Source organism: Lycium barbarum, chromosome 7, assembly GCF_019175385.1.
Source record: "Lycium barbarum isolate Lr01 chromosome 7, ASM1917538v2, whole genome shotgun sequence".
Taxonomy (NCBI): Eukaryota; Viridiplantae; Streptophyta; class Magnoliopsida; order Solanales; family Solanaceae; genus Lycium; species Lycium barbarum.
The window spans coordinates 111,256,008-111,270,439 of NC_083343.1; the positions used below are offsets into that span (position 1 = coordinate 111,256,008).

The 14,432-nt window shown below is 33.5% G+C and overlaps 1 protein-coding gene across 1 annotated transcript; it reads right to left on the reverse strand.

The window, feature by feature from the left end:
• Window positions 1-2,601: 2,601 nt before the first annotated feature.
• On the reverse strand, window positions 2,602-7,939 carry LOC132603804 (endoglucanase 6-like). The gene is made up of 9 exons (XM_060317054.1): window positions 7,542-7,939; window positions 7,208-7,420; window positions 6,480-6,680; window positions 5,775-5,864; window positions 5,490-5,654; window positions 4,597-4,881; window positions 3,908-4,256; window positions 3,320-3,373; window positions 2,602-3,213 (listed from the first exon to the last, which is right to left on the reverse strand). The coding sequence occupies exons 1-9, from the start codon at window positions 7,752-7,754 to the stop codon at window positions 2,930-2,932; spliced, it is 1,854 nt and encodes a 617-aa protein (XP_060173037.1). The 5' UTR covers window positions 7,755-7,939; the 3' UTR covers window positions 2,602-2,929.
• Between the last annotated feature and the right edge of the window lie 6,493 nt (window positions 7,940-14,432).

The window sequence follows — 14,432 nt, forward strand, 5'->3', positions numbered from 1 at the left end:
TGACCAACTTTATTTTTTGCAACACTTTAATGTTTTTTTCCATACTTTGACCAACGATTAGTCGTGTGTCAAGACTCCAAAACGTCAATATTTTATATAGAACCTGATATTTTTTTCTACGTACAATAATGTAGGCTCAATACATCAAGGATACGTAAACGTTCAGATCGTCATTTTAGGTTCAAAATGATTTCAACGTAAAAATCCCGAGGCAATGTAGTTATGAATGTCAATTTCACTTTTGTGGTTTCAATTTTTCAAAATAAAGCTGACTAATTTTCTCAACATATAAAGTTGACTAAAATAACCTTATAAAAATAGAACACTTAAATCTAGAGTTTTCAAACAAAACTTACTTCGGACACCTTTTCAACCCCTAAAATGACAATCCGAACGTTTACGTATCCTTTATGTATTGAGCCTACATTATTGTACGCAGAAAAATATATCAGGTTCTATATAAAATATTGACGTTTCAGTGTCTTGACACACGACTAATCGTTGGTCAAAGTATGGGAAAAAGCACTAAAGTGTTGCAAAAAATAAAGTTGGCCAAATATTTTTTTTTTATTGATTCTATAACGCAGTATTTTATTGTGTTATAGAAAAATGTTTTTTTTACTGGTTCTATAACGCAGTATTTTACTGCGTTAAAGGACTTAACTGCGTCGTTACGGTTAATAAGTCCTTTAGTACTTAACCGTAACCTTTTTTTTTATTGGGTTATTTAGGTTCAAAAGTTTTTTTTTGGGGTCATTTTGGTTCCGGACTCTAATGTGTGCTTCGCGAGACAGTTAGTAGCTTTGCTTTATCTATGACGGTCACTGGTTCGAACCTCAACTACCAACTTTCCTTTTGGTAAAAAATGAGCTGTTGCGATAGATGACAGTAGTATATGTTACCGTACCCCTATAAGTATTAACATCGTTTGCGCAAAATGCTACATACTTATTGTTCAAAACGGTATGACACCCGAAATTTTCAGATCCTGGATCCGCCTCTAACTATTTTGATCATTTTCTCTCCCACTTTTAGTATATTATGATATTATATGATGGTTGGCTATTGAACTGTCAAAATGTGTTCCTAACCAACTTCATTGTTACAATATTTTAGCTTGCTACATATAAAAATTGATAATGTGTGCTTCACGAGACGGTTAGTAGCTTTGCTTTGTCTATGATGGTCACTGGTTCGAACCTCAACTACCAACTTTCCTTTTGGTAAAAAATGAGCTGTTGCGATGGATTACAGTAGTATATGTTACCGTACCCCTGTAAGTATTAACATCGTTTACGCAAAATGCTACATACTTATTGTTCAAAACGGTATGACACCCGAAACTTTCAGATCCTGGATCTGCCTCTGACTATTTTGATCATTTTCTCTCCCACTTTTAGTATATTATGATATGATATGATTGTTGGCTATTGAATTGCCAAAATGTGTTCCTAACCAACTTCATTGACCCTTTGCTCGTTTCTTTTGTAGATAATTTTGAGGTGCTAGCTCAGCATTGGTGGTTTCCTTATGCAAGACAACATTTGAAGGAGGTATGCAATCTAAATCTCTTTTTGATATATCGAATGCCTTGATGGCTAAACTTGGGTGGAATTTTCTCACTAAAACTTTTATTTGGAGCAAGTTGCTTACTATATGTTGTTGGTGTGGCCATCCTGTTGTGATTTGGAAGCCTAAGCAATTGCAGAGGCGGATCCAGAATTTTGATTTGATGAGTTCAAATATTATGTTCTTACAACTAAACCTGTTACTCCTTTTTTAAACTAAGGGTTCAGAATCTAACATTTATTTAAAAATCGTGATTTTTATATACATATATGTACCTCGTGTTAAAAATATTGAGTTCAAATGAAGCTAGTACGTATGCTTTACATCCGCCACTGCTTCAATCCCACACTTGGAAGACGTCGCAAGTGAGATTTTGTGAAAAATAACATCGGGAATAAAAAATGGTTTTGAAGGTGAATTTTTGGTGGGATAAATGGATCAAGGAAGGATCTTTAGCCAACATTATAGATATGGAAAATGAAGGTGTTTATTATTCATCTTTTAATGCAGCTAATTTTATAATAGATGGGCAACGGGATGGTGATGACAGATCCATGCAGGACCCTCACTTCTTCAGGTAAGTTTTTAGCATCTTCAGCTTGGATTTTTTTCTGGCGAAATAGAGGTACGTAACATCTAATTATACAAATATATTTGGTTGAAAGCGATGCTCACTAAGATTAGCTTTGGTTGAAAGCGATGCCCGACCATTATCAAAACAGAATTTTGAATTTGCTTGCTCATGAAAAATCAGGCCCGCACATGAGGAGTGCTACTTATAAGACATAATATAGTGAATAAATGTGTACTCTCTCTAACCGCTTAAGCTTTTAGATGAGATGGTCACAAACCTTAACGCAATGAGGTGGGGTTTTTGGTCTCTCTATAAGTTCCACCACGGACAAGTCTAGAGGATCTAAGCTAAGAGGGTAATTGTGTAATCGTACCTAACATATAGTAGGATGCTTTATTGCAAGCTGTTACAAACATTGTAATATTGTAGTAAAGCTTACACCATTGCAACGCTTCTCATCGCAAGAACCAGAGGAGAAAATATTATAAACACGAAAACCTTGAAGTTGCATAAATACAACGGAAAAGAAAGACTTCATACGATCTTTGTGGAGAAGCAAATTTCTTTCAAATACTATGCATCGATCCTGTGACAAAATGAAGTGGGAGAAGAAAGAGGATGAGCACTTGTTTTAATTCGTCTCTTCACTCCTTTCTTCCTCCAGATATCCGTCTTACTTTATTTAACCTACACTTGATCATCAACTAAAGCACTAATAACTCAAACTACAAACCAACCAGAAGTTGAAAATTACAAACAACTGCACAAAAAAGAAACTCTCGCATTTTAGACAAGAGTGTAGCTTGATACGGAGACCACTGCAGGAGAATTAGCAAAGTGAATGTACACAAACTCGAAGGTTTTTCCAGATGGCAACGAGTCGGGAAATACGTAGGAGTCACCATACTTTGAAAGACCCCAGATGGAACCATAGAGCTGGGATATTGAGAGCTTCAAGTTCTTCAGTGTCTTAGAAGACTTGTTAGTTACTATTGCTGAGTATCTGTAGTAAGTTTTCCCCTTGTGAACCCATGAAGATGTTTCCTTTTGCTCAATAGCAATGTCAGAAGCTGCAGATAATATGTATTTCCATTTTAGATTTCTCTCCAAATTTTGTTATAGCTACAATTTAGCACAAGTAATTCTAACTTTCAGAAAAAGAGCTAGTTAAAGTACCTGGGGCTGGAGTTACTTTTTGCTCTGGATCCGGTTTTGGCTGAGGAATAGCAACTGTAAGTAGCAAAAGAAAACTCTTTGTTAGCAACAGCCTCAAAAACTTACTTAGAATCAGAGGTAGGGTCAGATCAAATTTGAGCAGGTTAAAATAGGTCAACTCAATAAAAATGTCACGGCACCACTCGCCCAAAGTTTGCTTGGGCTAGAATAGTTTAGGTCAAGATGGATCAAATAAGGAATCATAATCCAATCTGCCCAACATGACCTGAACTCCTTCCATTTTATTTTGCTCTTTGAAAAAAAAAAAGAAAAAAAAAAGTGAAAACTAATGTATTTTTCTTAAGTTTAAGTTTTTCCAAATTTACATAATTCCTAATCTCCTCTAAATCTGATTTTGTATGTTTGGTTTGGGTTGCATTTTTACCCGTCAAGTTAGTACATTATTTTGAACCCGTTGCGCCAAGTCAATAAACTAGTCATAGCTCAACCTATTTAAACTTGTGTGAGTTACTAAAAAAGGGGTTAGTGTTGCTACCTCTTGTTAGAATTAAATCATTGTGAGAAAGACTGTCAATGAACCAAGAATACCTGGAAGAAGCTGACTAAATTCACTTTTACCACCATGGAGTCTTGCTAACACACCAATCAAGGGAGCATTGTTATAGGTAGCTGGTTCAGTTTGCTCATAGTTGTCTCTTTGATCAGCAAAATTGTCATAAGCATCAGGTCCGCCAACAATGGCTCCGGTTAGAAGATTGGGATCGTTCGCTTTTCTGCTAAACCAGGTAGCATAACCTCCACGGCAGGTAACAAAAGTAGGATCAACCTTCACAGAGACGATGGAGGAACCTCTGTGGTGAACTTGTCTCGGGTAATTGTTTCCATATCCAACCATGTAACTTGTGGCTCTTGGATTATCTCCAAGAAGGTAGTCAACCTAAAAAGATAAAAATATACTTGAGAATTTAACAAATGCTGTGTACATGTTACTATGTCTGGACATGAATTTTACTTTGAAAAAAAAGTTAATTTCAGTGATTGTAAACAGTTATTTCACTTGAAATACTCCTCAAACAAGTTTTTCAATATTCCTTAGTATTTGCAGATAACGAATTTAACTTCAAACTTCCGATTTATCCTTAATGAAATAATTTATAACCACAAAAGTTTCTATGACTTTTTTTAGACCAAAGTTGCAAAAGTCTTTCTTTTTCCTTAAACTTCGTGTCCAGTCAAATCCTTCACATAAATTGAGACGGAGGGAGTAGTATCTTTACCTGTGACTTGGCAAATGCCAGGAGCTCGGTTGGTGATACGGAGCCAGATGAACACTTGAGGGTTTTTCTAGCAGAGGCCAAATAGTCAGAGTAGACAGTGGCAAGGAATGAAGCACTTGTGACAAATTGCATATTGTTCCATCTCTGCCTGAAAATGAGACCTCCTGGACTCTTGTGGATGTTTTGGTTACCCTTTCCGAGACATGCACACATAAAGTTCTCAGCCTTTTCCTGGTACTTCTCAAACACAGGTGAATGGGTACCAGCATTTCCTTGCATTAGGAACTGCAGTTATAAACACAAATAGGTTAATTATTTGCCTAGTAATAGAATATGTTGTTATCTGCTGAAGGAACTTAGGGTTCGTTGGGTTCGTTTGGTTGTTGGTTAGGAAGTGAATATTCATGTATTAAAACCATCATAACGAGTATCATGTTGGGTAGCATTGTAGTTGTTGTGTATACAATTCAGTACACCAAGTACGGTGTTTGGTAACTACTTTATAATCCCGTATAACTAAAACATGTATAAGTTATGAGCCAATTTAATTTATGCATTATTTTATGTAGGGCAGAAGATAGAACAACTAATACATGAATAACTAAACTCTACATAACTCTAACCAGCAACCAAATGACCCCTTAGGTTGCAAATCATGTGCCTTACAGGAAGAAAGAGTGCTGTCGAAAAATCTTTTGGTTCCTGTATTAAGAATTGACCATACGCATGTTGGCCTTGAGCAATTTAAAGTTTATTAAAATGGACAAATTACTAATAGATACTCGATAAATTTTGGTTATATAGCCAGGTATTATATGTCCATTTTGTAGTTATCATGGCACCTGCCGAGTATTATTCAAGAATATTATAAAGTGTAGGATTTTAGGATTGACCTTAGCAGCAAGAGTCTGAACACCAGCATACTTGACGTCCCAGCCAAATTCGGTCATGGACCAACCGGTTCCACCAAGTGCATCCCCGTTCTCCCCGAGGTAGTTCAAGTAATACGGCTTGTTAGATGCCTTGTACAGCCAGGCAGCGGCCCACAGTAATTCGTCCTGTTAAAATTAAAATTTCCAAAAAAGAAGAAAAGATTAAATGCTGTGAAAATGACAAGGTGTATATACAATTTAACAAAGAGATTTTGAGTAATATTTCTTCATAAAATAATCACATACCGCGTACCCACTGACAGATCGGTAGTACTTCTGGGCCACAGTAATACTGCTATCATATTTGCCTCTGTATTTGTCTGCAAACTCGAATAGCTGAAGCCAACAGTAAACCACTAGTTAGGGAAATGCAGAGGCAAATAATGTAATGTATGTGTGGATTTACTATTACAAATGTTTTAACATGTTACTATATGTCTTACTTTCAAGTTACTAATTTAACTGTAAAGTTACGAATGACTTATCATTTAAGTCATCTAATAGTATATTAATTTTTTATGTATGATTTTGTGTGGTTATTCTATTACCTACGTTGCAATAGCATGAATGCTGACTTAGGCTAACTAAAGAGTGTATAAAAATTTCCATGTTCGGTATTTACTGGGACGTTACGATTATTAATGCAACACAACAAACCTAAACTGACAAGTGACAACATCTAGCCTGTCAAATAGCAGAGCTAATCGTAACTGCCAAATAACTCCTCCCCAATTTTCTGAATTTTCACACTCGTCACTAAAAATTACTCTATTAAATATTACATGTGGTGTTAACTTGTAATGTTTATATTAAATCAATAAATGCGTGACATATATTATTTAAATAAAATATTCTCATTTGAAAGTTGTTAATATTTAATATGCATTCTTACTTTAGGTTACTACTCTTAAAGTTAACAATATTTCAGTCCATGTAAAAAACTGCACTGACCTGATAGGCATGAGTTAGGAGCTCCTTGGCATAGGCAGGGTTGCTCTTTCTAAAGACAATGGAAGCAGCAGCCATGGCGGCTGCTGTCTCCCCGGCAAGATCAGATCCAGGGCGGCTTGGATCGATCCGGTAAGCGGCTCTTGAAGTGGTCATGTCCTCTGGTCTTTGCCAACAGTAATGGTCTGTGTTGCCATCTCCAACCTATACATTATTCAACATATCACTTCAACTACTCCTAATAATCATTAAAGTCAAACATTTCAAATTGTCAATATTATATATGCTTTATAATCTTAGTTTGAAAGTAGCTTTATTCTATTGACAATGACATTTGGTACATACCAAATTTGATACTAGTGGAACAATGCTAAAAATGGAGCAGCAGTGAAGTGCTGGAAATTTTGAAAATAAGTTTGTATTACTTTGTTTATTTTTACTATTTTTTCTGTCATTACTTTTCTTTCGTCAATATTTTCATCATAGTTTTCTACTCTGGCATTTCTTTCAAACTTGTTCTGGAAAATGATTTTATGAGTCGAGGGTCTATCGAAAACATCATCTCTACCTCACAAAGGTAAGGGTAAGGTCTGCGTACACTCCATCTCTTCAGACCCACTTGTGGAACTATATTTGGTATGTAGTAAGTTGTTGTAATAGGTAAAATAATCTGACGGAGTAAAAATTATTTACACTAACGATGCATATTATATAAACTCTTAAATAATTACCTCTCCATACAGGACATCTGGCTCTGGATGAGCTTTAAGTAGATAATCAGTACCCCACTTAACAGCATCCATGGCATTACTAAGCTCTCCACTTTCACCCATTTGCCTCCCATACTCAATGATACTCCATGACATCATAGTAACTGTGAATGCCATTGGCAGCCCAAATTTCACATTATCCCCTGCATCATAGTACCCTCCTACTAGATCCACCTGCAACATTTCCATAATTATAGGTAAATCTCTCGATAAACATGTACTAATGACTAGTTATATAATAAAAATGATAAATAACAACTTAGACAAGTTAATATATGCAGAGTAATTTACTTACTCCACTAGCTTTTCCGTCCATAAGACCAGAATTACCCCTCCATTGAACTCTTTGGCCATGAGGAAGGTAACCAGATCTTTGAGCCTCGTAAAACAGAAAGCTCTTGGTAAGTGCTTCACCATAATTATGGCTACCAAATGCAAACTTAGGGAGTAGCAAAACTATAAGTAGCAGAGTAGTCATGCAACAGAGCATGTTAAAACCTTTCATCATATATGTTAAGAAATTTTAACTGTGTAGATATGTAATTCTTTGGCACAAAGGCTATATAGACGTATGAATGTTTTCAAGCCAATGCAGGTCCGTTTCTGATAATTAAACACTCAGCAACACTCAGAAAAAGGAAGCAAAATAATGGCTAGATAGAGAAGAAAAGAGAAGGGATTGGGAGAAGGTTAGAGATTGAACCAGTATATATGGTGGAGGGAAAGAGAAGCTGCCAAAATTTTAGAAAATGGGCAGTGTGCAAATAATGCAAATTTGGTGTATTTAAAAATTACAACAACAACAATAACTCACTCAGTGTAATCTCACAAGTGGGGTTCGGAGAGGGTACTGCGTACGCAAACTTTACCCAGAGGTAGATAACTATTTTCGATAGACCCTCGGCTCAAGAAAAATAATTTCAAATTAGTTCGGAAAAAGAAATAACGTTACGGGGTAGTTTGGTAGATAGTCGAAATTATCCCGGGATTATAATCCCGGGATTAATTTATCCCATCTATTGGGATTATTTTATACCATCTTTTAGATGGTATAAAATAATCCCAGTATAAGTGGGATAAGAAGGTATAAGCTGGGATATTCTAGCGCTAATTTTTGTATCATGTTTGGTACAAGGTATAAATTTATCCCGAGACTAATTTATACCTTCTACCAAACATGGTATAAAAATTAGTGTTGGGATATCCCAGCTTATACCTTCTAACAAATGACCTCAAAGTGAAAAAGTAATGACAAATACTAAGGAAAGCATGACAAAACATTCTGAAAAAGAAAGTAATACTACCATCAAAGTAAAAAAAGAAAAAAAAAACAATAAGTAGTACAGAAAAACAAGAAACTATAAGAATGGTGTATTTAAAAATTAAAGAAACAAAAATAATGTCATTGATAGTTCATAGTTTTGAGTGGGGGAAGGGTGAAGGAAAATGGCTAGGACTGAGAGACAGTGGCATGTGCTTTTGTTCGTCGTTTTTTGCTAGGAAGGGTCGGCGCTGAAATTTTTATTTGGTACGAACAATTAGGGGAAGATAATTACTATACTATAATAGTTATAAAGTAATTCATCAATAATTATATTAAATATTGTAGGTCTAGACACACAATGTGTTCGAAGTTAAATGGATGAAAAAGAGTAGAATGCAGTCAAAAAAGAGTTGCAGAAAATTGTCTGGTAGGCCATGTGTTTAAAGGTGAGGTTAAATTTCTAATACGGCCAAAACTTAAAAAGACTAAAGCATCAAGTTATCTGTACGTGGACATAATTTATTTGGTTCTGTCACTGTTACTCTATATCGTATCTAATAAAAAGATTAGAAGTTCTAAACTTGTCAATTAACAGGGATAAAAAGAGTAGTATTATTGCGGAGGTGAGAAGTGGTGGTTTAACTTTTCATACTTCTTGTACTACTAATAATGAAATGTAAAGTGCACTTGTGACCATTAAAAAATAAATGATTCAGGTACCTAACGTTCTCTTCGTTGTTTTAATCCCTGGAACGACTAGAATGTCATGTACATTACAAATAAAATTACAGAACTTATTCTTCCTTTATAGCTAAATATGAATGGAAAAAAAGAAAAGAAAAAAAAAGTGATAGCTCACTGCTAAATGGTTTTCAGGTGGTGTTTGTGAGAGGGGAAAGAATCAACTGTTGCACATTAATCATTTAGAAGGTTGAAGGGAGAATTTTAGTAGTTCAGTTGATTACCTGAATTTCACCCTAGTATGGAAAAATGAAAACGAGACTATTTGGTAAAGTTCAAGGTAAATTTGGATTATTTCGTAGAGTAGACTTAGTTGAACCTTTTCCCTTGTAAAAAATATACTAAGTTGTTACTAAGAGCCCGTTTGAATTGGCTTATGACTTTTGGCTTAAGTCAAAACTAAGTTAGAAATTCTAGTTTATTACTTTTGACTTATTTTAGATATTTTGGCTTAAAAACAAGTGCTTAAAAATATTTTTTTCATTTTATCCAAACAGTACAAAAGTGTTTAAAAGCACCTAAAATAAGTCAATCCAAACAAGCTCTAATTAATAAGGTAAATCTAACTTATTTTTTAGGATAATTATAGATTTGGTCCCAACTATTGGGGTAAATCTAAACTATTTTGCAAAATTTTGGGATAAAAAATTGCAAATTTTTCCCTTAAAAAAATTTAACTACGTACTCCATGACATAGCTTAACTATAGGGAACACTGTCCCAACACAGTTACAAACATAAAAATTAATCCTTTTCCTTATTCAAGGTATCCCCAGTCCTCAAGAAACCTTTTTTTTTTCTTTTTTTTCTTTTTTTGACAAATGGAAAACAACAGGTTAGCTTTTTTTTTTCTTCCCTTTTCATTATCTTTCTTACTATTTGACTTCGTTTCTAGCACTTAATTTTGAACTCCCAAAATCCGACCGTTTGCACCAAGCAAAACAGACATCCTAAACGTGTAACATTAATTGCTAACTGACACATAAGCACTAATTGAGTTATGGGAGCAAGCAAGCTGCCAAAAGATGATTCTATGTATGGTAAATATACTTATAACCTAAACCTTTTAATTGTTTACACCAAATTAGTGAATCCAAGCGTGTATTTCATATGATTCATCTTTGTAGTTTACGTGACACACTTTCTTTTTAAATTGTTCCAAAATAAATGACATATTTTTAAATTTAGAAACAATTGACTTTACACTTTTCATTTTATCCTTAATGAGAATAATTTATAACTACACAAATGTTATGCCCACAAATTTTGAAAGTTTTATAGCCATGTAAATGCTATAACTAAACATTTTAGATTATAAATTTCAAAATTCTTAATTTCCTTCTTAAGCTCCATGACGATTCAAATATATCATATTAGTTGATCAAACAACGAGATCGAGTATACGTGTACGAGATATCTTATTTTTTGAGTCACATAAGCTTGTATGTTTAAGTGGTTTAAGACACAACATAAATAACTTGATCTCCATAAGGCGAAATCACAAAAATCACATCTATGTGAATAGCAAGGAGCATCATAAGAATATTGTTCTGCTAGTTCAGAAAAATTATATGCACAAACACACAAAGCATATTGCAACAATAATTTTATTTTGTAGTGATAATAAAATAATAAAATATACATATATAGACTTAATAATTCAGAAGAGAACTTGTAGTAGCATAACATGTGGGCGATTAATAAGAGACAAATAAGCCTCAACATTATTACAAGATTTTTGACAAATTTAGTGATTTGAAAAATCGACAATCCGACAAACAACACTCTTCCTCCATTTAAGCCTCTCCCTGGCAGTGGAACTGCTATTTTTAAATATTTAAATCAACACCGACAACAGCACAAATTAAGGAGTTTTGATAGTAAATCATATTTCCCTCATTAACTGCATGTCAAAACATTGCATGTTCGTAATTTCAACCTTAGTTGCTCAGTTTCACACACACACACAGAGACAAATGAGTAATAAATGTAAGAGCCTGCAAGATATGGTCAAAAAAAGGGGTCCAACAGTTTGTTTTCATTTTGTAATCTTTTTGTACGACTCGTAGCAATCACAATTAACGGCTAATTCAGAATACTTCCTTAGTGGATTTTTAGCTTGTACACACCCGTTAAGAAAATTATTCACTTTTTTATTAACTTACTCTTAATTAAATGCTTTAAAAAAGAAGTAGATCTTTAATAGTAGTATTTTTCTCATTAATTATTCTTGAGCCGTGAATCTATTGGAACAAAAGCCCTACCGTCACAAAATGTATAAGTAAGATCTGCGTACATTCTACCCTCTCAAACCCCACCTTGTGAGATTATACTGGTCATGTTGTTGTTCGTCAGTAATTAACCGCATGTCAAAACCTTGCATGTTCATAATTTCAACCTTAGCTGCTCACTTTCACACACACAGACACACAAAGACAAAGGAGTAATAAATGAAAGGGCCTGAAAGATGGGGTCAAAAAAAGGGGTCCAACAACAGTTATGTTTCTTTTTTACTATCTTTTTGTTCGACTCGTGCCAACCGCAATTAACGGCTTCTTCAGAAAAATAGGTAAGAGAGAGATATAGATACTTCCTACGTTCATGTTTATTTATTCATGTTTAAATAGGTATTGGATTGATCACATAACATTTAATAACGGTAAATTTGAAAAGAGATGGTTAATTCTTTCTTATTTTAATAAATGAATACTTTTTTTGACCCAGAAAAAAAATATTAAGTGGACACTCTTTTTGATCCGGAGGGAGTAATAAATAAAATGATAATTTTACTAAATCACCTCTCATTATTATAATTTACTCTCTCCGTCTATTTTTATTTGTTCATAATAGACTTTGCACTTCCTTTAAAAAAATTACTAATGAAGTGCATATTTTACTATATCCATTACTATAAGCATTTCCAAAAATCTTAGGGAATGATTTGGGGGATTAATAGCTAATGTTAAGGATAAAACGTGAAAAAAAAAATTATCTTGATATGCTAAAATGAATAAGTAAAAGTGAAAATATATTTTTAGTATAGTGGACAAATAAAAGTGAAGTGAGAGAGTATAAGTCATCTAAGGGTTGGAAAATGAATAGTGTATTTAATAATAAAGGTAAAATCGGTCAAAATGGTAAATTACCTCTTGATTTTATAAATTGAATAAATAAAAATAAACATTTATCTAAGAAAGTAGACAAATAAAAGTGAATGGAGGAAATATTTAATTTTTCTTTCAACTCTGGTTTGCACATTTTAAAGCTTGAAAGGACACGTCACGAGTAAGTCAAAAGGACAATGCGCCAGAATCACCGGATAACGCCGGTTTTGTAACGGTCACGGCGTTTATGCTTCCTATAATTCGGTGTCGACTTACTTTTCGACTACCGTTACTGGAACAACCATCCCTCGTAATCTATTCCAAATTATTTATCACTTTTTTACTTTACACGCTCCGTTAGATCATCCCTTCATTCATTTTTACTTGTTCATTTTTTATTTTGTACATCCCCTAAAATAAATAAATGAAGTATATATTTTATCATAATATCTATATTAGCTTCAATAGACTAATGTTAAGAATAAAATAAGAAAAAAAAAGTTTGTCTTTTTCTCGATATACTAACATGGACAAATAGAAGTGAAAATTTATTTTTAGTATATTTGACAAGTAAAAGTGAACGGATGGAGTATTAAGTAGGAGGTATTTGACTATATCTTTACCCTTATTTATGTCTAAGTTACAATATCTATATGTTAAATGTTTACCCTATTTATGTGTTCGCTTCACTAATGATAAAATTCTACTGAGGCTAAAATGAGAAAAAAAAATCAATTGTGCCTTGAGCTATTAAAATGACAAATAATTGGAGACAATTATTTTTAGTAATCAGGACAGATATTTTGAGATAATTATTTTTAGTAATCACGATAAATAATTTGAGATAGATGGAGTATAGCTTTTGCCTTTCCAATTTGTTTTTTTTTTCAGTGCGCGCGCGCATGTGTTGAAGTACCACTAACTTAGAGCCTGTTTGGATGGGCTTATTTTAAGCACAACTTATAAGCTAAAAAAAAAATAAGTTGGAACAGCCCAACTTATTTTTTGTGGCTTATAAGTTATTTTCAGCTTATAAGCTAAGTCAAATGGGCCCAATTATTTTTTTGAGCTTATTTTAAGCACAAAATGACTTTAAGCTGTGCCAATCAAATACGCAAAAAAACTGAAAACAACTTATAAGTCAATCCAAACGGGTATTTAAACAAAATATCAGCTTAATGCACCCATAAGCAATTGGGATTTGGGGTTCTCACTCGGAGGGCCCATCTTTGTTAATATGAAATCATGAATGAGGGTGTCCATAATTCGATTCGATATGATTTGATTTTCATCAAAATCGAAATCAATTAATCCTTTTTTCTTTTCTTTTTTTATCCTTTTTCGGTTTAGTTTTTCGGTCTCTCTCTCTCTTTTTTTTTTTTTCCATTGCACACGAAATACAAATTGAATACAGTCATCCAATTGGAATTGTCGATAACTTTTTCATTAGTCAAATGCATGATTAGCAATAATAGATGAATGAATGATTGATTTTATGATTTTTTGAAATATTCTTACGTGAGAAATACATGATGTTATTCACTTTCGTTAATCTAATTTAGCTCATATGTACTTTTAAAACAAACTAGATTTGTTGAATCACTATACATATTTATCCCATTACAGAAATTCTATCACGTGAATCATTACATCATATGATATTCATTCTTTTACTCTCCTCCAAAAGTGTATTATATATTTATCCTTCATTTTGAATTCCTACAAAAGTATTTGAGAATTCAAGAATTTTGCGGAATTTTTATTTCAATATTATATTAAAAAAGGGAAAAGGGTCAAAAATACTCCTTTCTTTCATAAATTGACTACTTTTACCCTCCGTTATAAGTTGGGGCCAAATCTACCCCTCTTGTTACAAGTTGGGCTCAAATATACCCCTATCGTTAGCAAAGTATTCAAAAATACCACATATTTCTAACATATTCCCACATAAGCAACCCTATTCATTGGAATTGCGTGACATGGACGTCACATGACATTTAACTTATTACATGTGGTGCCTACGTGACAATCTTTTTTAAAAAATCTGGAAAATTGATTTTTTTTAAAAACAAATCTGG